The sequence below is a fragment of the Panulirus ornatus genome, chromosome 68, assembly GCF_036320965.1.
Source record: "Panulirus ornatus isolate Po-2019 chromosome 68, ASM3632096v1, whole genome shotgun sequence".
Taxonomy (NCBI): domain Eukaryota; kingdom Metazoa; phylum Arthropoda; class Malacostraca; order Decapoda; family Palinuridae; genus Panulirus; species Panulirus ornatus.
In genome coordinates, this window is record NC_092291.1 from 17,034,971 (window position 1) to 17,059,893 (window position 24,923).

General features: G+C 38.0%; 1 protein-coding gene across 1 annotated transcript in view; it reads left to right on the plus strand.

Moving 5' to 3' along the window:
• Positions 1-24,923, plus strand: part of Lar (tyrosine-protein phosphatase Lar) — a 704,213-nt gene that overhangs the window by 627,262 nt on the left and 52,028 nt on the right. The window contains exons 11-19 of the mRNA XM_071659561.1: positions 369-502; positions 2,471-2,621; positions 3,213-3,518; positions 8,953-9,092; positions 11,974-12,179; positions 13,306-13,415; positions 16,800-16,992; positions 17,725-17,923; positions 20,808-20,981. Coding sequence (XP_071515662.1) covers positions 369-502; positions 2,471-2,621; positions 3,213-3,518; positions 8,953-9,092; positions 11,974-12,179; positions 13,306-13,415; positions 16,800-16,992; positions 17,725-17,923; positions 20,808-20,981 — 1,613 coding nt within the window. The remainder of the gene's footprint in view (positions 1-368; positions 503-2,470; positions 2,622-3,212; positions 3,519-8,952; positions 9,093-11,973; positions 12,180-13,305; positions 13,416-16,799; positions 16,993-17,724; positions 17,924-20,807; positions 20,982-24,923) is intronic.

Here is a 24,923-nt window from a genome sequence, read left to right on the forward strand (position 1 = left end):
TTTGTACTGAAACAGGATTAGATATGAAAGATGCTACATTACTGTCATTATCTTTGTATATATAATTAATTCACAGAAGAATTCAAAAACTCTTCATCTTATTTCAACATCAAATTTGTAAGGCTTATTCCTCTGTTAGATGCTACCTTGCTAATGTGGGTAATGGCGAATATGTATGAAAAATGAAATACAAATTGTGACATAACATGGCTGTAGGTTTATATATTTTCTGGTAAATATAGAATTTAGAAAAAAGTGACTGTACTGAATTGATTGCTTTGAGATGCTGTAAATATTCTTTTGTTTATGCATTTTAAAAGCATTAATGTGGAATCAAGAAAACACTGCTAATCATTACTCCATCTTAGTTCCTAGTCAACCGACCAATCTTCACCCATCTCGTGTGACTGCTACATCTATTGAACTGAGCTGGACACGGCCATCTCATCAGGGGGAGAACATCATATCCTATGAGCTTTACTGGAATGATTCCACTACACAGGTGGGCAAAAGCTTCTTAGACAGCATTAGAAGCTCATTTGATTACATCAGAGTACTTCAAGTTTTTGACCCCATTATATTCAGCTAGTTATGGCTTGGTAAAGACAGTTTATGACCACAATAGCAGCTGTCTGTGTATGGAAAAATATTTTGGTATGATTGTCCATACTTTGATATACAAAATTAAACTGAATGTCTTGTTTTATGGTGAGGTTTAGAATGTTTAACCACAATTTCACAGTAATAAGATGTATTTATGGTTGGTGTTATCCTCCAGTCAGAAGAGGTAAGATCATTTCCAGAATGAAGAATTTGATGGATGTAGATAAGCTTGAAATGAATGTATAGAGTAGTAAGATGAAGGTAGAGAAGGAGGACAAGAAAAAAATGCATACCTCATTGTTGACCAGAGAAGTTTTATTAAAAGAAGTGTTAACCAATATAATACAAAAGTCTTGTAAACACTTTAGCTTTGCTAAATGCTGGATATAAAGCTTAGATTTTGATATGGTAAGAGAGATTAAAAGGAAAATGAATGAAGCATTCAGAGGTAGATAAGTATTTGTGTGAAGATTAGGACTGTCAGAGTAGCGTTTCTCAACTGGGGTTCCATGAGCATTCTTCAAGGACTCTGAGAGGGCCATTGATGGCAAGCTCATGCATTTTGTTGTCCTACCTGACTCCTGAAATTTTGTCCTGAAGAAATGCAAAATACCATTATCATGGGAACTAAACATCATATAGAAAGATGGGCAACTTGCTTAGCCCTGCTTCACAAAGGTGAAAGCAAGACATTCCCAGAATACAATTAACTGATAGCAGTGACACTGCACACTGTTAAAAGAAATTTTAAGTGTCCTAAGATGTAATTGGACTGACCTTCTGGAGTCAGTGCAGAAAGATAGTGCCTCTTTCAGTTGCTTGTTCATTACAAGATAGATGTATAGTATAAGTGCTGAATAACAGACAAAATGCCTTTGAAAATTTTGACCATTGTCTCATATGCACAAAAGGCATTAAGTGGGAATGACTAGAAAAGTAGGAAAATGGGTATACAACTTGTTTTTCAACAAACATATTACAGCATGCTGTAAATGAAATGACTGCCTCCAATGCCTTTAAGGTAAATAATTTATTTTTCAAGAAACTGTACTTGTACTTCCATTGTTTCACATCCTGATATCTCCCTTAGATGCAGATATGAACAACAAGTTCATTTTTCATCCTTTGCAGATAGGACTAGAATAAGTATGAAAACTTCTTAATGTTAGACCTCAAGAAACTGCAGATAGACTTAGACCAAGTTTTCCAGTGAGCCCTTGAAAATGATCTATCTTTTGATTGTAAAAAGTTCTAATTGCTCCATTATGTGGGAAGTGAAGAAATGTACACCATTACATTTCAGAAAATTTGAAAGACCTTAGGATAACAGTGTGTGAGGCAAACACAACAAAGCAACGGATGCTTTATCCAAAGAGGCAGCTAGATTTTAGGGACCTTCAATGAGTTAAGAGAGTTAAATCCTGTGATTATTAAACAACCGTCATGACATCACACATCCTTGATGCAGGCCCACCTTCACTGGGACCTACTAATCCTCCTCCCTTCTTGTTCACACACTGGCCGTACTCACTGCATTTAATTTCCCATTTACCCCACATATTTGTTGCATTTTCTACAAGGCATGTCTGCCAACTCTAGTATGTAATTGTATGTGTATTTAAAAAAAAGATTGGAGTGATGATTTACCAAACATGAAGGCTACATGTGACTGGGTATTGAGTTTGGCTTTTCTATAGTTGTGAAATGAAAGAGTTCTCAGAGTATTAGGGATTTTTTATTTCCAATCTGTGGTGCATTATTTAGACTGCATAAGTTAAGATTTTTAAAGAATCTACATATATGTGCACACTTCATATATACTTCTTTTTGCACTCATTTCCTTGAGTACTAATGCATCAGTGTTCAGAAACAGGAGCAGCGCAACATACCAGAGGGTGAGAGCTACACCTTGGAAAACCTTCAACCCAACACTGTGTACAACTTGTGGTTAGCAGCCAGGTCACAAAGAGGAGAAGGAGCTGCTACTGCACCTATTTCTGTCCGTACTGAACAACACAGTGAGTGATGTTTTCATATCTTTTACTTTTAGTTTTATCTTGGAGAGTTATTTTATTTTCATTGATAGTAAAGATACAAGCACAAACATAAATATCTGTGTTTCTTGTGTATAACTCTGTAAATATAGTAATTAACATTTTCTACATTTAACAGATAAGTAGATTAAATACTAATCAGTTCTTTAATTCAGGTGATCAGAACTACTGAATTGTTTTTACCCAAGTTTACTAAATATGGTCCTTATGGAAACTTATTACTGAACACCTGTATTTGATACCAATGGATCTGACACCAAACTCTTGTCTCACAAATGACATAAAACCTCAGTATTTCAGATTCCATTGATTTGAAAGCTGGATATTTCAAACAAAATCACAAAGATTTCTCAAGTAAAGCTGACTTTAGGAAAACTCTACTTATAGTTTCTGATAAAGTCAGTAAATACAATGATCCTTTACATCTTCTCGACTCCTATAGTACCTTACTGTATTATATGTTAATACATTAGTGTAAAGAGAGAGATATTGCATGTACTATTGACATAAATTTCAATTAGAGTGATGTTAATGTATTTTCTGGCAACCCTACAGCCCCTGGTGCTCCACCTAGTGAAATTCGTGCTATTGCTGAGGACTCTGAGAGTATTAGGGTGGAATGGCAGCCTCCGCCATTAGATAAGCAGCATGGAGATATCACTTACTACAAGCTCATGTTTGTCAACAATTCAAGGCCAGACTCTGATGCTTCAGTCATCACAATTTCTGATCCCAGTCAGCGTGAATACGCCATAACTAACTTGAAAAAGTGGACTGAGTATCGAGTATGGATGCTGGCTGGAACAGTAATAGGGGATGGGGTCAAATCTGATCCTCAATTAGTGCGTACTGATGAAGATGGTACGTATGGCATGTGATTTTATGTGATAATATATAAGTTTTTACTGTGTTAGGTATATTAGAATGTACATTGACCTGGAGAAGATATTCATTTTAAATTTTTTTGAGAATAAACGTCATGTTAGAATGTTCATAGATGTAGGGTTTGCTGATTAATTCTCCAGTATTACTTCTCTGCTTTACAAAATCTTACAGTAAACCAGGACTGGTGAACAGCCTTAAAGATTTGTTGAGTTACTCTAGATTGAAAGTAATGCTTTTATGATAAAGGATTTAATATCATTAGATATATATGAACAGCAGATACATGCTCTAGATACTAAGCAACCTGTTACTTTATCCTTCTTCACTGCATGAGCACCATGCACAATCATAATGCACATAGATTATAATAGAATTTGAAATTGAGGCCATCAGTGCTTGAACAGGCTTAATTAGTCTTTGTTAAATACCTATGTGGCTTGCTGTAGATTAATGTTGAAAGCCCAGAGGAGTAGTAGAAGCCATGAGCAGGATATCCATATAGGTGTATAGTGGACTGTTAGCATTGATGGCCCAGCAGACTCTCAACTGTACACTGTCTTCTGTGCCCCATTTCTCCTCAGGACAACATCAAACATGCAAACTGTGTAAGGAAGGGCAAAAGGAAATATTTGGTGACATACATTGACAGGTTTCTGGGAAGAGTTAGTCAGGGTTTAGCACATAATGGCCTGAGTTCTTGTTCATAACTTGAGTGATTTTACAAAATTGAACATAGCATCTTGATGCCAAAATTATTGGGCACTGGCATTATAAAATAAAATTATTGGCTATGCTCAGGTTCTTGAAGAATTCAGACCAGACCAGTAGTGAAAGCAGATAAACATCTCAACTTCAAATAGGCAGTGATTTGTCATACTGCATTTAAAGTGCTTATGGCAAAACATAATTCATTGGAATAACACATCAAATTTTTTATAAGTTCATTGTTCGCATACAGTATACTCTATATCATATTACTCAAAATGCAAGATTTAGCATAAGAGTATTTTGTCTCGGAAAACAATTGAATATTTGTTTTCAACAGGAACTCCTCATTTATATTGTCATTAGCAGCTTCCTTAGAAACTACTACAGTACCTACACAGCATTGGGTTTTAGGTAATTGTAAAAGAGGGTATGTCCCAGCATTGCCTATAGATAACTGGCAAGTCAGCTTGATAAAGGCATATACATAGATATCTTGACAGCTGCACAGAGATGTATGTGTGCACATGTAGTGATTTGCACATGAAGCTCAAATGATGCATGAGACACTTACAGATTTGATATTCCACACCACATTTACGGATGACCCAGAGAGTCCTGAACACGATCCTGGCATTCTTACCATCATCTTTTATGGAGTTTCTACATACTGTATATAATTTGTTCATCTTTATTGGACATACAGTAAATATTTTTTTTTTGTAGTTTTATGCTTTTATATACTGTATGTACAAGGGGTGCTTACTGTTTCCCATATATTTTTAAAGAAAGTTCTGGCAAATTATGATTATGCAAATAGGAATATGAGTAACTCTGTAAGTTAGGACTTGTGTGTATTTGTACTTTTGTACGAAATATTTCATTTCTTTACTTGATGATGGCTGCTAAACAAAGAATGCCAGAATTGATACTAAACCAGACTTCAGAAATCACAGTAGAAGTTGATCACAGCTCCAACAACAAAACTATCTGTACAGTCTTTCATGAACCTGTGTTAAACTAACACTTGTTTCCCTGCCCCTTACAAGGATACATTAGTAAGTACAGTTCCTGCCTACATGAGGACAGCCTTGCTCCACCCTACATCTTGGATGGTCCCCATTACAACATGGTAGAAAATTTCGATCACAAGTACAGTCACATTCCTCTCCCAGATCAGACCTGTAACAGATTGATCAGAACAAGATTAACCCAGTGGGCCACTTATCAGGTCACGTATAAGTAGTATTTTGCTCCCCAGAATTGCCCCTTCTTGAACATAGATAAACAGTTCCTTGACCCTTCTCCTTGCTATTCACCGTAAACACCGCTGGCTCACAAACCCGAGACATAATACCGAACCTTCTATTCCTCTGTGCTGTTCTGTCTCTCAGGAGATATTGTTTTCTGTGTCATATGCTTAGTAAGTGTATGATTTTGTTTGCTGGAAAATTTGTAGATTTGCTTTACAGTAAAAACTTTATTACCTAAACAACAGTAGAAACATATCTTTATGCATAATTATTGTGTGAACACTCAAGATTATAAATAGAAGGGGACATTGACAATATAGCTAAATATTGATAATGGTATACATGTAGATTCAGTGGATATAAAGTACATGTTACTAAGCATATCTTTACCCAAATTCAACCAATACAGTGCCCTACATGTCTCCACCCTACAGCACTTAATCACCTGTAACCCTTCAGAACATTAAAGAAGAATGGCCTTAAGCTTTATATGATGCTTTCTTGACCCCTATAACATTCATCTTCCTTCAACTGCTGTAAAAGGATATTGTCCTTTCAGAATTGCTGCAGGATAATTATTCTGTAATAGCTGCTGTTGGAGGATAACAGAGCAGTTAATAGGGTGCTGTTGATTGTATCATTTGCCATAGGATGGTCAATTTGAACAATTGCTGTAGTTGCCTCAAGTAGCTGCTCTTGAACGTTTTCCTTTCACAGTTGCTCCCAGATGATTTCCTTTGTTAGCTGCATAAAGGTGTTTATGTAGTAGCTGCTGTAGGGTGGTCTAGTCCTGAGCCATTGTGAGTGTGGACCCTGAGCACCGTGTAGTTGGTTTCTGTTTTTTTTTTTTTTTTTTTTCCTATTTTTGATCTTTCTCCTAGTCCTTTGGTTGCTTTGTTCCTGTTTTGGTTGCTAAGGCTTTACACTCACTGTCACATGCACCAAGCACCACACTCTTTTTATTTTTTTACTGCTGCTCTCCCACTTTGTCTCTTGTCTTTTATCCATCTGCTGTTACCTCAGTCTTTACTTTCATGCATGAGCTCTTTCCTTTTCTTAACACTTTGAAGCCAAATAATATGTTGGATGGTGTTAACAGACTCAGTTGGGGGTGTTGGCAGGCTATTGATGGCATTGTTTCCATTTTTTCCTCTCTTGCCTTCCAATGACAGTTAATTCGCAGCGTAAGTATTCCAGGGTTTGTAATGCTATGTAGATGTGGTGCTAGTAAGTGGTGTCAACTTTATTCCTACTTTTCATGCAGTTCCATTTTATTTTCTTATACTAGTTTTATGACTTTTTCTTAGCCCATGCTTTCAGAAAAATTTTTTCTCATGCACTGTTTATAATGTGTAATCATCATTTTCTTATTGTCATGTATAATTATTTTCTGAATCTAGGACTGAATGTGCAATAATGGAATTCACTATCTTTTCCAAAGCTTTTGTATAAGTCCCTCCAAGTGGGAACTATAAGATTAACCTGTGTGTTCTTAGTTTATTCTATAATTATCTTGTGACTAGGTATTTGCAAAGTTGGACATGTAGATTTCTTTTATGTTTGGCAGAAGTGTAAGGCACATAAGGGTATTATACACACTGCAAAGGTTTTATTTTATTGAGAATGCCTAATTGGCACTTATTATTGTGGTAAGAATGACAGTCTTAGCCCATATCTGAAAGACAAGGATATGTGCCCCTTTGCCACAGTATTTAACCCCAAAATCCTTTGATGTGCATCTTATACATACATCATGCTTAACTTGTGCCAGACATGGAAGCAATTGATGATGCACTTTTTGTCGAACAGTCAGTCACACATCAAATGGTGAGTGACCAAACTTCAGTAGGGGATAAGTATTTTGAACCATTATTTCACGCAGCTTATTCCATTTACTTCATGATGATACATTACAGTGATGCATTTGATATTGTACAAGAACAGATGTGTTAAGACAACCTTGGCTTTTTCTTTTACTTGCAACAAAGATTTGAAGGAATTCAGTAATTGGTACATATTCGTATCATTCTTGCTTTGAGAATAAATGTACATGACAAAATATATCACATAGTTGCATAGAGATTGCATTGTTACATTACTGTGAGGTGTGATAGATTGTTCTTTGTGTGACTGTTTGCCAACCAGTCATCCCTTTCCTCTCACCCAACTAAGCTGTGATGTTCCTCTTTATCCTCACCTACCTTTTTCATCCTCTGATTACGTGCAAGAAAGGGGCTGTCTTTCCGCTCATATAGTATCTCCTTTATTGTAGTCAAGAAGTAAATAATCAGCATTCTATCCCCTATTCAACTTGAAATGTGCTGTTTATTCTATAGAGGTTATGTAAGTATTTGATGTGATTTTTTAAAGTACAGTTTCAGGTAATCCCCTTGGAAATTCAGGTAATATACTTATTGGACTCCCACCCTAGACATTAAATCCCAGCATAGGACTTTTGCTAAGATATCCCATTACAGTATTTGCTAAGGTATCCCAGTATGATATTTTATTCGGTATCCCAGAATTTGCTAAGGTATCCCAATTTATTTTTCCTTCCTTGGAGCATTTACCAGGAGCAGAAGGGATGCAAGTGTCTATATAGATCTAGAAAATTGATTTTATATCAGTCTCAGGGTCTTTACTGGGTGTGGTGTGTCAAATAAAGTGCTAATATTAATATTTCATAGCAACTGAATTCTGAAAAATGGCCTAATAATGAAAATGTCGTTATAATAACATATATCCTGTGAGAAGCAGTAAGAATAACTTAAGAGGAAGTACAGAAGCTTTATATATTTTACTTTTTGTATTTTTACTTATCTCTGTGTGTTCCACACAAAGTAATAAGACAACGAATTGTTCCCATGTATATAGATATGAAATGCCCAGTAGATTAGGGACTTCAGTAGAAATCCAAACAGACTTGATCTGTAGTTGATGGAAAGATCACGTTTTGCAGTAGAAGTGTTTAAAGCATAATGTTAGCAGCGTATAATTTTGATAGCAAATATGTTTTCATGAGCTGCTTGTAGCTTATATTTTTTTATGTCATTAACAACTGGTGGTAGCTTTCTACAAAATTTGGTAAATTACAGGGTCATTGTATGGGAACAAGTATTCTTCAGTTAGACTTGCTTTATGACTGACGGAGATGAGTTTTAGCTTAGCTTTATAGTTGTAATGGTGATAATTAGCTTTTAGATAGATTCTCTTCCAGTATTCTTCTCGAAGTAGATTGTACGACTGCTGGTGTTATGGTACGTATTTCTCCATAATATTCATTTCAAATATCATGTCTTCAGTGAAGACGAGGTTTCTTAATGTTTTCTAAAATATGTAAGATTTATTTTATAATACTGACTCTGAATATGGAAAGAGAGCTTTATGATGCTGTCTGAGGCATCAGTTTAATTTACATGAACAGAATCTTACCTGTATTATCATCCATGTAGTTCCTGGTGAACCCCGGAATGTCAAGGTGGATGTGATCAATAGCACAAGCATTGAAGTGACTTGGACACCCCCAAATGAAAGAGATAGGCATGGGATCATTCGAGGATACCAGATCCATGTGCAAGAGATAGGAGGACCGGTAAGGATGAGTCTTTGAATTCTTCCTTCAGAATTGCCTTTAAACAAATCCATTAGTCAAGATGGATTTGTTTACAACATTTACAAATAGAGCAGTTTTATGAGCAATATTTCTTGTTTTTGTATTAGGAAAGATCTATGTACAGGGGCTGATTATTTCTTCCAGTCAGAGTGCGTTTCACACTTTACAAAATTTAAAAGTATTTGAATTTTCAGATGTATAGTTATAATGTCTATGCTTTTATTGGCTGATTAACTTTAACCTGGTCATGCTCATTCTTACACATTTTATAGGAATATGTAAAAGACACTGATTAAAGCACCAGAGAAACATTGAAAATTTATATCTATTTTTATGCACTGATGTAGTGATATTTCATACATTCTAATTAGATTTTCCCCATTTTGCACTTATCTAAATTACCTTCATTATTTTAAGAATATGTGCAAAACTTTCAAATTTTTTATGCCAGTCAGGCAGGTGCACTAAGTGATTGCTAATGTTGGGTAAGGCTTCCATTGTGTTCACGTGTTTTCTCTTATATTTTTCTGAATATATGTAGATGATTATTAGGTCATGCCTTTGGTCTGAACTTACTGAAGAGAGTTGCATAGAAATGGCAGACAAATATGAAAGAAAAACAATGTACTGAATGAATGTGGCCTTTTGTTGTCTTTTCCTAGCGCTACATTGCGCGCGCGCTGGAGGAGGGGGTTGCCATTTCATGTGTGGTGGGGTGGCAGTGAGAATGGATGAAGGCAACAAGAATGGATATGTACATGTGTATGTATGTGTATGCCTGTGTATGTATATGTATGCATATGTTGAAATGTATAGTATGTATATGTGCGTTTGTGGGCGTCTATGTATATACATGTGTATGTGGGTGGGTTGGGCCATTCTTTTGTCTGTTTCCTTGCACTACCTCACTAGCACAGGAGACAGCGACTAACTGTAAAAGACAACAAAGGCCACATTTGTTCACACTCAGTTTTTAGCTGTCATGTATAATGCACCGAAACCACAGCTGCCTTTCCACATCCAGGACCCACAACACTTTCCGTGGTTTACCCCAGACGCATCACATGCCCTGGTTCAATCCATTGACAGCACGACGACCCCGGTATACCACATCGTTCCAATTCACTCTATTCCTTGCACGCCTTTCACCCTCCTGCATGTTCAGGCCCCGTTCGCTCAAAATCTTTTTCATTCCATCTTACCACCTCCAGTTTGGTCTCCCACTTCTCCTCGTTCCCTCCACCTCTGACACATATATCCTCTTGGTCAATCTTTCCTCACTCATTCTCTCCATTTGACCAAACCACTTCAAAACACCCTCTTCTGCTATCTCAGCCACACTCTTTTTATTACCACACATCTCTCTTACCCTTTCATTACTTACTCGATCAAACCACCTCACACCACATATTGTCCTGAAACATCTCATTTCCAACACATCCACCCTCCTCTGCACAACTCTATTTATAGCCCACACCTTGCAACCATATAACATTGTTGGAACCACTATTCCTTCAAACATACCCATTTTTGCTTTCCAAGATAATGTTCTCGCCTTCCACACATATATAAAAGATTTCAAGAGATTGGGGCCTGAACATACAGGAGGGTGAAAGGCATGCAAGGAATAGAGTCATTTGAAATGATTTGGTATACCGGGGTCAATGTGCTATCTGAACTGAACCAGGGCATGTGAAGCATATGGGGTAGACCATGGAAATGTCTGTGGAGCCTGGATGTGGAAAGAAAGCTGTGGTTTCAGTGCATCGCAGTGCATCGACTGAACCAGGTCATGTGAAGCATATGGGGTAGACCATGGAAATGTCTGTGGAGCCTGGATGTGGAAAGGAAGCTGTGGTTTCAGTGCATCGCACATGACAGCTAGAGACTGAGTGTGAACAAATGTGGCCTTTTTGTCTTTTCCTGGTGCTACCTTGCTGAAGGGGGATGCTATTTCCTGTGTAACGGGGTAGCGACGGGAATGGATGGAGGCAGCACGTATGAATATATACATGTTTATATATGTATGTATAGGTTGATATGTATATGTATGTATATGTGCATGTATGGGCATTTATGTTTATATATGTATATACAACATGCAGGAGGGTTAAAGGCGTGCAAGGAATAGAATGAATTAGAACGATGTGGCATACCGGGGTCGACGTGCTGTCAATGGATTGAACCAGGGCATGTAAAGCGTCTGGGGTAAACCATGGAAAGCTTTGTGGGGCCTGGATGTGGAAAGGGAGCTTTGGTTTCGGTGCATTATACATTACAGCTAGAGACTGAGTGTGAACGAATGTAGCCTTTGTTGTCTTTGCCTAGTGCTACCTGGCACACATGTTGGGGGAGGGGGTTGTCATTTCATGTGTGGTGGGGTGGCGACGGGAATGAATAAGGACAGACAGTATGAATTATGTACATGTGTGTATATGTATATGTCTGTGTGTGTATATATATGTATACGTTGAGATATACAGGTACGTATATGTGCATGTGTGGACATGTATTTATATACATGTATATGTGGGTGGGTTGGGCCATTCTTTCGTCTATTCCCTTGCGCTACCTTGCTAATGAGGGAGACAGCAACAAAGTATAATAATGATAATAATAAAAAAATTGTGTATTTGAGTGGTTGGGCCATTTTTTGTCTGTTTCCTTGCATTACTTCGCTGATGCGGGAAACATTGACTAAGTATAATGAATATGAAATATTTGTATATAGCTTAGTAAGACTTCTATGTATTCCACCTACTCTCTTAAATTTTTTTCATTGTGTAGACGATTTTGTCTTAGGGAGGAGAGCTTATAATATGAAGTAGTTGATTTGTGCCAATAAGACTATTAATTTCAGGGAGGAGGGATCATGGATCCTGGTTTCATTCCATACACTGTTCATAATGGCGAGGCAACAAACTATGTTGTCACAGATCTACATCCAGACACAGAGTATCAGATCCAGGTGTCGGCTATCACAAGGAAAGGCGATGGTGCCAGATCTACACCTGTGAGGATACAGATGCCTGGGGGTGTTCCAAACAAACCTGTAGTTCTTGTTAAGTAAGTCTGCAATTACATCTTTGACAACTGAGACTGAACAATTTTACAATAATTATATGCATTGGGAATTGATTATTTACTTTGTGTTTAGGAAGAGATGCCATAATAACCACCTCGCAAAGATATGAAGTAGAAAACTGGGAGTTTCATACATTCCAGACTGACAGACATATCATTTACCTTAGAAAAGATATGGTTGAAAGATGATTTGATGTAGATATTCAGTATTACCCGGGGCTTTGATAGAGGACTTGCATTTTACTCTGAATTAGACAAAGCATTTTTCTTTAACAACATTCTTAACAAATAGAATGATTTATCAGTTAGAGCACTTTAAAGCAGCACTGTACATACATTTGAGAATATGGTTAAATGCTTCACCTCAAATCCATGACTGCCATTATATATGCCTCCTTAGTCACAAATAATGTTTATTGGGATTTTTCATTAAGTTGTAGTTGGAGTTAGCCACCAGCCAGGGAGGTATTTTACTGGTACTACCTGCCTGGATATCTAGGGGTTAGTGACAACTACATAGTGAGCCAGCACATTGGTGGTTGTCAAATTGCACCCCTCTGACCCAGGTAGCTGTCTTTTTTTTTCTGCCTCATCACATGTGGACAGTTGACATTCTCTCTGCAAGCATAGTCTCTCCTTGTTCTACATAACATCTGACAGTACTTTACTCATACAACTAATTTTACATAACTCTAGATTTCCTGCAGTGAGCAGTATGTGCTAGCCCTGTGTTTTGGCAAAATGTTAGGATCAACAGATAAAAGTTGAAAGTAGGAACATTTGGCAGGAGTGTTGGGTAGAAACATTTGATAGAAGTATTAGATAGGAACAAAGGCAGGAATATTAAGTAGTAGTTTGGAACATTAGACTGGAACATAAGGTAAAATTAGTTGGTAGGAACATTAGGTAGGAGCCTCTGGAAACACTGCACTCTGCCAGAGGCCTGTTAAGAGTAAGGCACATAAGGTTAAGAACCAGCAATAGAGTTCACCAGTTATGGAGACTTTTGCCTTGGCCTTCCCCTTCAGGGAGTTCTTGTATCTGTGTATTGTTACTGAAAATAAAATAATGGGTAGTTAATAATCTTGTGTATTCTTTCATATTGCAGTGGTACTGTTGACAGAGACACAGGGAAGTTATCTGTTCATGTTGAATGGGCAGCTCCAACAGAAACATATGGAGAGATAATGAGCTATCGTCTCAGATATGGGCCCAGGGGTAAGTTCTTTAAAACATGATACAGTTGTATTGGATAATTGAAATAGAATTCTTCTTTTCTTCTCTTTGTTTAAGCATGACAAATAGTTGCAGAGTTAAGTGCAATGCACTTTATTTTGATTAAGGTATAGAGCACTTTTATTAGTAATACCCAGACATATCAGTTATATCATCTCATATTAGTTATTAGTTAATGAAAATTCAAATGAAGCATTGCTGTTGATGAGAAAAGACTACTTGTCAAAATTTAAGGTTACTTTGAAAATTAGTTATTAATCCCAACCCCTTTACCTGAGGCTTGACTTCATCACCTCATCCCTGCTTTACTGCTTTTCAGTCATTGTCCAGACATAACCCTCACATCATACTCATCAGTTCTATATTTCTGCTGTGGACATATTGTTGTTAACTTAGAAGTACAGTCCAGCATCTAGTGATGTGTTAATTTTTACAGCAGGAGAATTTACAAGTTGTGGACTTTGAAAAATGTAGAGGAAATATTTTGAATCACTAATATTAAGACTTTAGAATTTAATGGATTCAGAGATCAAAGGTCTATATGACTTTTGAAGTTTAGTATGAAGACTCAGTTCATAAATCAACATGTCTTACTGATGAAGAGAGTGCTAATGGGGAAAATGGTACCAGAATTAAAATGAAGATAATATTGACCTATGAAGAGGATGTTGCTGAGTCAGCTTTGGTTTCATATTGCTTTGGGGGCATATCTTGACCATACATCCAATGAAGTTTGAATGTAGCCATTTTAGGTCCTGTTAAAGTTATTCAGAATTTCAATGTTTCATCTAATATGATTTAGGAATCTTGAATTTGGGAGAAAAACGAGATTGACGTATCTTGCATCCTGGGCCCCATAGCTTATGGGACTGGGACCTTAGCTGTACTTATGTGGGTTGCCTCTTCCCACCTTCATTTGAATTCACATATGCATTTTCTCAGTATATGGAGGTGCCTTATTTTACAATCAACAACAATTAGCATTGTGATAAATTCTAGAGTGATAGTTGCCCATGTAGCGCAATGTCTTACCTGTAGGAACCTCAGGCAATCCTCAAGCATCCTACCATGATTTATACATACATTGAAACCCTAATTTACCAGTCAACAACAGTCAATCCATTTCTTAAGAAATTCACCTGCAATATCATCCACTTCAGCCTCCTTGCCACATTTCATCTTATGCAAGGCTTTCATCTCCTTTTCTCTTTTCACCCAACCAGTTGCCATGACTTTCATTTTGTATACCTATCTGTCAATCTCTGATGCCCATTTCTTCCAGGAACTCCCGTCAAGGTTGTGACCATGGCAAAAGTCCCCACTTATTCCTGACCTTACATGCCTCCCTTGCATACACCACTCCACTCGACATCTGCCACCCTATTATGAACGTATTCAGCAGCACTTTAGAGTACTTCATCTCTGCCTGATACTACTTTCCCATTTGTCCCCTTTTGTGATGTTCTCATGTGTTTTCTTGTTTTTCTCACAGTATTAACCTCCGTCCAAAACATTTTCTTACTCTTCCAGAAGTTTGTCCTCTTTTTCAGCCCCTGCACTTTCCTCTAAACCTTGTGCTGCTTTCTCTTATCTTTCAATCACTCGCACTCCTTCCCTGTAAGTAATGCTCATACACCTCTCTTTTTTTTCTTTCAGTAGCAACTTGCCTTCATTAATCCATCACTCACTACTCTTTCTCACATGTCGTCCTCCCACCTTATGCATGCCACACACTTTTTTGTACATGTCAACACTGCTTCCCTAAATACCTCCCATTCCTCACCCACTGCACCAGCTTCATTTACTCTCATCCATTGCCATTCTGTTATCAATTTCTCCTGGTGTCACTTCACATAAGCCTCTTTTCCAAGCTTGCTCACTTTCACCTCCTTTCTTTCACATATATCATTTCCTTTTTTTTTTTTCTGAAAACCTTTGCAAATCTTCACCATTGCCTCAACCATTTGATGATCTGACATCCCATCAGCTGCCCTTATCAGTTGATTCTTGTCCAAAAGTCCCTTGTACTTCTACAAATTAGTACCTTAATCCAGCAGTGGCTGCATACCATCTTTCCTACTCACCTACAGTTTCTAATGTATGTCCCTTCTTTAAGACCAGGTATTCCCACTCACCAGTTCTTTCTGGCACGCAACTTAACAAACTGTTCACCATTATCATTCACATCACCAAATACCCCATCCCCCACTTTTACCCTTGATTGCCAAATTACCCACTTTAGCATTCAAATCACCCATCACTAATACCCAGGCTCACACAGCAAAACCACTTACACACTCCATCATTTCCTTCCAGAACACATGGCTCTCTTCCTCATACTTTATGCAATCAGGTGCATAAGTACTGATAATCACCCACCTCTTTTAATTCACATTAATTTTTACCTGTATCAGTCTGGAACTCATCCTCACACTCTTTTAACAACCCACAACTTCATGAGCAGAAGTGCTACCCATTCTTCAGGTCTCAACTTCACACTAACCCACGACTTTACCCCAAAGACAGTCACAAACTATTCTTTCCCTTACTCTTGAGCTTTGTTTCACTCAGAACTAGAATATTTATGTTCCTCTCCTAAAATGTACTACTTGTCTCTCCCTTCTTTTCATATTGGGTATATCCACTCACATTCAGATACTCCAGCTTGAGCCTTTAAGGAGGATGAGCACTTCTCTTTTGGCTCCTCTTCTGTTCCCATTTTCAGGAATTGGAATACAAGATGAGGGTTTCCAGCCCCTTGCTTCAACCCTTCATATTCACTTTCTAAGACATAGAGAGGATATGTAGGAAGTATTCATACTTTTCTACTCCTAAAGATTGAGGCCATCTTACACTGTATCCCTTCCTCATTACATTTGCATTTATTCCAGTTGAATTTCATCAACCATGCATCATGGCAACTTTGAAGCTTTTTAGGACCTCAGTTAAGATGATATAGCCCCCATCATTCATTATTTTGTTTATGACCTAGGCTTCATCTGAAACATATTTGGGTGTGAGTCTAGTCCTTCTAGCAAGTGTTACATAGATTAAGAAAAGCAGTGTTTTCAAGATTGATTCTTGAAGTATGCCAGTGGTAAACCCAACCCATGTGAAGAAGCCTACTCTTTCATGCATTCTTTATTCCCTCCCACTAATATATTATAGCTCTCCAAAAGAAGGAACAGAAGTAGCCAATAGAGGACTTTTTCTCTGAAGCTTAGTCATCTCTTCCTGATACTACCCCTCTTAGAGCTGGGAAACAGCGAACCCTCTCTGAGCTGGGAAATGGCAAACAGTTCGAAAAGATGTATTGACACCATTTTTTTTTCATTCTCATTATTGCATTCCTTATTCTCCAAACAGGGGAACAGCTTGAGACCATAACCTTGGAGGGTCGTTCAATGATACACAAAACATTAAATGATCTGCAGCGAGGCGTTGAATATGAGATTAGAGTGGCTGGTCGTAATCATATAAGTTTTGGTGAAGAAGCTGTTAAGTACTATATTACCCCAGAAGCTCCTCCTTCAGGACCTCCTACCAATATCACTTACAGGTAAGAGTATTAAGATTAACATCCATATCTTGAATTAGTGCATTGGATGGATATTGGTATAACTTGATTCTCTATATTTTGGACTGTATAACAAATCTTTATCTTAGGTGTTGAATATCAACTGTAATTCAGAATTAAGATTGCAGGTTGGAATGGGTAAGATGGAAGTTAACTCTTAAACACTGGGTAGAGTACACAGTTGACTGTCGTGGGAGTTCTGGGAGTCGAAGTAGTAGTGCTGATTATTTTTATTGCCCAGTAATACTACATCTAGCATATTCTGAGCATGTGCAGGATATTATTGTTGCCAGAGTGGAGGCATAATTTCTTTAGGACTATCTCTTCTAGTGTGTGGATCACTGTCTCAAAATTTGCCATTGCTATCTAGTGTAGAAATAGAACTAAAAAACTTGTTTAGGGTTGTTGCTATGCTTTTATCATCCACAATGGGTTCCCTGTCATCATTTATTAAGGGTCCTATCCCACTCCTCATATGTTTCTTATTATTGATGTATGTATGAAATCTTTTAGTATCTCTGTCTCTTGCATTACTCACATACTATTCTCTCTTGGCTTGTTTGATAAGAGACCTTTCATGTGTCTTCTCTTGTGATATATTGTAATGCAGTGTAACATAATCAGAAGAATTGGCTTATTTCAAATGACAGATATCATTAATGTCACTAAAAATAAACTTATTTCTGAAAGCTGATTTTATTTCTGTATTGGCAGATATCAGACTCCAGGGAGAATTGTTTTCACCTGGGATTTACCAAATGCAAGTGAGAGAAATGGAGTTATCATTCAGTATGAATTACAGTTCAGCAAAAATGTGGTCCTCAATAATGACTTCAAGCATGATAAAAATGTAACTGATGGCAAACGCATTGTTTTTGACGGTTTAGAAGAAAACATGGATTATACATTTAAGGTAAGTGATTACTTGTAATTGTGCTGCAGTCATTTAAAGCTATCATATATTTGAAGATCACCTTATTAAAAGTGTATGAGTGGTCCGCTTCACTGGAATAGAATAACACAGTAGCTACAATATCAAGTATATGACCTGGCACATTTTAAAAGACAGGTTTTTCACTTCCTCTAAAATACTTGAATACTTTCCTTTGTCTTTTCTTTTTCCTTTCATTGTTCTCTCTATTTCTCATAAAGGCCCAGCCTTGATGTGGACTTCTGTTCATGACGAGCCTTCAACATGAAAAAAGAATCTGTAACCTGATATATTTTTGCTTTACTTTTTTAGGTCAGCTTGGTGATTTGTATATGAAAGTTTAGAATTAAGCATTTTAAGAAAGGGTATTCTGGATAGTGTATTTGTATTAGAGTGCCATTATTTTTACCGTGAAAAATACTATATTTACAGCATCTGCCTATCTTTCTGTTATCAGTCAAACAATATCATGGTGGCACATTAGGGACATATGGCTTCTACATTGACTCATGCACATCATGTATGAACTGGGAAACTATATGCTTGTAGTCCACACTATGGAACTGATAGCATATGAATGATATAGGTACATGTTATCTTAATTTTGTAAAAGTTGCTTCATAGTGATTTCTCCAAATGTTTCTTTTCTTCAGAAGTTTCCTACTACCTCCATCATTCTCTGAAATATACATAGCTACCCACATTTTTCTTTATGTGTTTACTATTAGTGGTGTAGCATCAGGAACAGATGAAGGACTGCCTTATTTTTCTCACATCCACCTTTTAGATGTTATGTAAAATACATCAAAAACAAAGCACTACAGACCATTCTTTGGTTTTCCCACGACAGCTTTGTATGTCCTAGTTCAACCCATTGACTGCACATTACCCCTGAATGATACGCATCACTCCAGTTGACTCTGTGCCATGCATATGGTACATCTTCCTCTCCTAAATACTTAGGCCCCAGTAACTCAAAGCCTCTTTCACTCCATCCTTTTAACACCTTCTTGGTCTCCTCCTATTAGAGTGGATTAAAGAAATTTTAACCAACAGTAAATTCCAGGTAGTAGCAAGTGGAACCAAGTCAAGATGTGTTTTTGTTTTACTAAAAGGAATGGTAATAGAGTCACAACTATCTTTAATTATGATTGTGATATTTATAAGGATGTAAGGAAAAGTATGATGTAAGAGCTCCTAATGGAATTTAATGAAGAGAAATTTGAGCAAATAAGTTATAGATAACAATACACTGATGCCTTCTTAAAAGGGCCCTACAAGGAAGGAAATAGAGAGTGAAGAAAATGACCAGGAAGTTGCCTTTTCCTTCTGTCTCACCCACATGTGAACTGCTAGCATTCTGTCCACAAACGTACGATCTCTCTGTCATACTTACCACTAGTTAAAAAAAAAAACAGCTCATTCTTTGTAACTCTAGATTTTCCTGCAGTGAGCACTATGTGCTAGCTCTGCCTTTTGGCAAAATGGTAGGAGCATTAGATAGAATCAGTAAGTAGGAACGTTTAGCCTGGAGCATTTATTAGAAATGTTAGGTAGAAGTAGTAGATAGGAATATCAGGCAAGAGCATTAGGTAGAAATTGTCAGTAGGGACATTAGGTAGGAACCTCTGCAAACACTGTGCTAGAGTTGCCCTCTGCCAGTGGCCTGTTAAGGGTTACGAAGCGGCATTAGAGTTCACTTGTCATGGAGACTATTGCCATGACCACCCCTATGAAGGAGTTACAGATGGGAACAGGCATCAGGGATAGATAGATAGATAGATAGATAGAAAATGTGTTATACTTGGAAGATATTGTAAATGAAAAATAAATTCAGGGAGCACATTGATGATATAGTGCCTTACTCAATGTGCCCTCATCAGACCACATATGTTTAGGCATTTCATTTCCAAAATGTCAACCCTCTTCTGTTCATTTGCATTAAAGGCCCAAGACTTGTGCCCGTGCGACATCATGAGGATGACTATATCATCAAACATACCCATCCTTACCCTCACAGACAGCGACCTCTCCAAACACTCCTCAGTGCTCTTGGAATCTTTGTACCCTTTCCAACTCAGTGGTTCACTTTGGCTTCATAGGTTTTGTCTGCTGCCAGTGTCCAGTCCCAGATATTAGAAGCACTCCGTTTCCTCCCTGTTCTCCTAATTCAAATTCTAACTCTAACCTATTTTCCCTTGCTTAACCTTTTACTATACTGTTATTCGAATTAGCTCTCAACTTCCTCCTTTTATACACACTTCCAAATTTGGATACCAACTTCTGTATTATCTCTCTCAAGACTACCACCACAGCAACTGACTCTCCTCCCAGACCTTAACCCCAGCATACTGTCCACCTGCCCCTCTCAGTTTATGAAAGTTATGTTTCTTTTCTTCTTTTAAACTATTCGCCATTTCCCGCGTTAGCGAGGTAGCGATGAAAGTTATGTATTAGGGGAAATTTGAGTACCAGTAAGTGTGCTACATACCAGTTTTTCCCTTCTTGACATATAATGCTGCCTTTACCCCTTCCCTTCACACAGCAGATCCTTTCCCTCATTATATTAAGACTTCATTATACATAAAGCCCTTTACATACATTGATATCATCTGCTTGCCTGCTAAGACTCCTTTGGAATGCCAGAATACCCCTACATGTCCAAGCCAACATTCTTCATCACTTTATTTGTTTAAATCCCTTCACTATGTTGAATTGTGGTGAACTCCCTGATACTGTATTATCACATTCTTTAACAAATATCTAGAATATAAGGCTCCATTTTTAGTAAAATAATTTTAGTTTTTTACTTGTTTTGAATATTAGTAATATGGGTACTTTATGTTTATTCTTGTGAATAATATAGGTGCGGGCTTGGACTTCAAAGGGCCCTGGACCTTACAGCGAGATCTTACACCTTCATACAGAACCAGACTTGGTCCGTGCTCCTATGAATCTGCGAGGCCTTGCTACATCAGAATCTTCCATTGAAATCTGGTGGGAACTAGTACCCTCACGTGGTAAAGTTATAGGGTATCAGGTGTGTAAGTGTGTTTATTGGTACTTGCATTTTGTATATTGTATTCATGTGCTTCAGCATAGTTTTTTTGTTTGGTGGAAAGAGGCAAACACAAGCCACATGGTAGAGGAAAACTCATGTACCGTATATTTACTTTGTAGTGATATCACGGCAAAATTTGAAATTTCACTTAAATTCCAGATCTGATTTTGTAATAAGAAACATTGATTTTTAGGCCTCAAAGATAACATAAATCAATAGAGCAAACATTAAAGATATAAGAGGGATCCAAAAGCTGTAAGAAAGAAACAATCTGGCTCATACCCAAAAGCCCATACTCTGTTGGCAGAATATACTATATAGAAAATGGATGTTAAAGAATAAAATACATTGATTTTCAGAATTTTGTTTACATTTCTGAATGTTTAAGACAAAATGGGTATTGCTTATAATCTGAAATCAGTTAAGTGTAGTGACTGTCTGTCTATCCATCTTTTTTCTTTTTCTTTTAAACTATTCGCCATTTCCCGCGTTAGCGAGGTAGCATTAAGAACAGAGGACTGGGCCTTTGAGGGAATACCCTCACCTGGCCCAATTCTCTGTTCCTTCTTTTGGAAAATTAAAAAAAAAAACGAGAGGGGAGGATTTCCAGCCCCCCGCTCCCTCCCCTTTTAGTCGCCTTCTACGACACGCAGGGAATACGTGGGAAGTATTCTTAATCCCCTATCCCCTATCTATCTGTATATATATATAAAGCAAATAAGAAAAATAAAAATATATATATATATATATATATATATATATATATATATATCTGATCATTATCTTGTGGAGGCTAAGGTGAAGATTTGTATGGGTTTTCAGAAAAGAAGAGTGAATGTTGGGGTGAAGAGGGTGGTGAGAGTAAGTGAGCTTGGGAAGGAGACTTGTGTGAGGAAGTACCAGGAGAGACTGAGTACAGAATGGAAAAAGGTGAGAACAATGGAAGTAAGGGGAGTGGGGGAGGAATGGGATGTATTTAGGGAATCAGTGATGGATTGCGCAAAAGATGCTTGTGGCATGAGAAGAGTGGGAGGTGGGTTGATTAGAAAGGGTAGTGAGTGGTGGGATGAAGAAGTAAGATTATTAGTGAAAGAGAAGAGACAGGCATTTGGACGATTTTTGCAGGGAAAAAATGCAATTGAGTGGGAGATGTATAAAAGAAAGACAGGAGGTCAAGAGAAAGGTGCAAGAGGTGAAAAAGAGGGCAAATGAGAGTTGGGGTGAGAGAGTATCATTAAATTTTAGGGAGAATAAAAAGATGTTCTGGAAGGAGGTAAATAAAGTGTGTAAGACAAGGGAGCAAATGAGAACTTCAGTGAAGGGCACAAATGGGGAGATGATAACAAGTAGTGGTGATGTGAGAAGGAGATGGAGTGAGTATTTTGAAGGTTTGTTGAATGTGTTTGATGATAGAGTGGCAGATATAGGGTGTTTTGGTCGAGGTGGTGTGCAAAGTGAGAGGGTTAGGGAAAATGATTTGGTAAACAGAGAAGAGGTAGTAAAAGCTTTGCGGAAGATGAAAGCCGGCAAGGCCGCAGGTTTGGATGGTATTGCAGTGGAATTTATTAAAAAAGGGGGTGACTGTATTATTGACTGGTTGGTAAGGTTATTTAATGTATGTATGACTCATGGTGAGGTGCCTGAGGATTGGCGGAATGCGTGCATAGTGCCATTGTACAAAGGCAAAGGGGATAAGAGTGAGTGCTCAAATTACGGATGTATAAGTTTGTTGAGTATTCTTGGTAAATTATATGGGAGGGTATTGATTGAGAGGGTGAAGGCATGTACAGAGCATCAGATTGGGGAAGAGCAGTGTGGTTTCAGAAGTGGTAGAGGATGTGTGGATCAGGTGTTTGCTTTGAAGAATGTATGTGAGAAATACTTAGAAAAGCAAATGGATTTGTATGTAGCATTTATGGATCTGGAGAAGGCATATGATAGAGTTGATAGAGATGCTCTGTGGAAGGTATTAAGAATATATGGTGTGGGAGGCAAGTTGTTAGAAGCAGTGAAAAGTTTTTATCGAGGATGTAAGGCATGTGTATGTGTAGGAAGAGAGGAAAGTGATTGGTTCTCAGTGAATGTAGGTTTGCGGCAGGGGTGTGTGATGTCTCCATGGTTGTTCAATTTGTTTATGGATGGGGTTGTTGGGGAGGTGAATGCAAGAGTTTTGGAAAGAGGGGCAAGTATGAAGTCTGTTGGGGATGAGAGAGCTTGGGAAGTGAGTCAGTTGTTGTTCGCTGATGATACAGCGCTGGTGGCTGATTCATGTGAGAAACTGCAGAAGCTGGTGACTGAGTTTGGTAAAGTGTGTGAAAGAAGAAAGTTAAGAGTAAATGTGAATAAGAGCAAGGTTATTAAGTACAGTAGGGTTGAGGGTCAAGTCAATTGGGAGGTAAGTTTGAATGGAGAAAAACTGGAGGAAGTTAAGTGTTTTAGATATCTGGGAGTGGATCTGGCAGCGGATGGAACCATGGAAGCGGAAGTGGATCATAGGGTGGGGGAGGGGGCGAAAATCCTGGGAGCCTTGAAGAATGTGTGGAAGTCGAGAACATTATCTCGGAAAGCAAAAATGGGTATGTTTGAAGGAATGGTGTTTAAAACAATGTTGTATGGTTGCGAGGCGTGGGCTATGGATAGAGTTGTGCGCAGGAGGGTGGATGTGCTGGAAATGAGACGTTTGAGGACAATGTGTGATGTGAGGTGGTTTGATCGAGTAAGTAACGTAAGGGTAAGAGAGATGTGTGGAAATAAAAAGAGCGTGGTTGAGAGAGCAGAAGAGGGTGTTTTGAAATGGTTTGGGCACATGGAGAGAATGAGTAAGGAAAGAATGACCAAGAGGATATATGTGTGGGAGTTGGAGGGAACGAGGAGAAGTGGGAGACCAAATTGGAGGTGGAAAGATGGAGTGAAAAAGATTTTGTGTGATCGGGGTCTGAACATGCAGGAGGGTGAAAGGAGGGCAAGGAATAGAGTGAACTGGATCGATGTGGTATACCGGGGTTGACATGCTGTCAGTGGATTGAATCAGGGCATGTGAAGCGTATGGGGTAAACCATGGAAAGCTGTGTAGGTATGTATATTTGCGTGTGTGGACGTGTATGTATATACATGTGTATGGGGGTGGTTTGGGCCATTTCTTTCGTCTGTTTCCTTGCGCTACCTCGCAAATATGGGAGACAGCGACAAAGCAAAAAAAAAAATATATATATATATATATATATATATATATATATATATATATATATATATATATATATATATATATATATATATATATATGTAATTACATATATATATATATATATATATATATATATATAGGGTGGGGGAGGGGGCGAAAATTCTGGGGGCCTTGAAGAATGTGTGGAAGTCGAGAACATTATCTCGGAAAGCAAAAATGGGTATGTTTGAAGGAATAGTGGTTCCAACAATGTTGTATGGTTGCGAGGCGTGGGCTATGGATAGAGTTGTGCGCAGGAGGATGGATGTGCTGGAAATGAGATGTTTGAGGACAATGTGTGGTGTGAGGTGGTTTGATCGAGTGAGTAACGTAAGGGTAAGAAGTGGATCATAGGGTAGGGGAGGGGGCGAAAATCCTGGGAGCCTTGAAGAATGTGTGGAAGTCGAGAACATTATCTCGGAAAGCAAAAATGGATATGTTTGAAGGAATGGTGGTTAAAACAATGTTGTATGGTTGCGAGGCGTGGGCTATGGATAGAGTTGTGCGCAGGAGGGTGGATGTGCTGGAAATGAGACGTTTGAGGACAATGTGTGGTGTGAGGTGGTTTGATCGAGTAAGTAACGTAAGGGTAAGAGAGATGTGTGGAAATAAAAAGAGCGTGGTTGAGAGAGCAGAAGAGGGTGTTTTGAAGTGGTTTGGGCACATGGAGAGGATGAGTGAGGAAAGATTGACCAAGA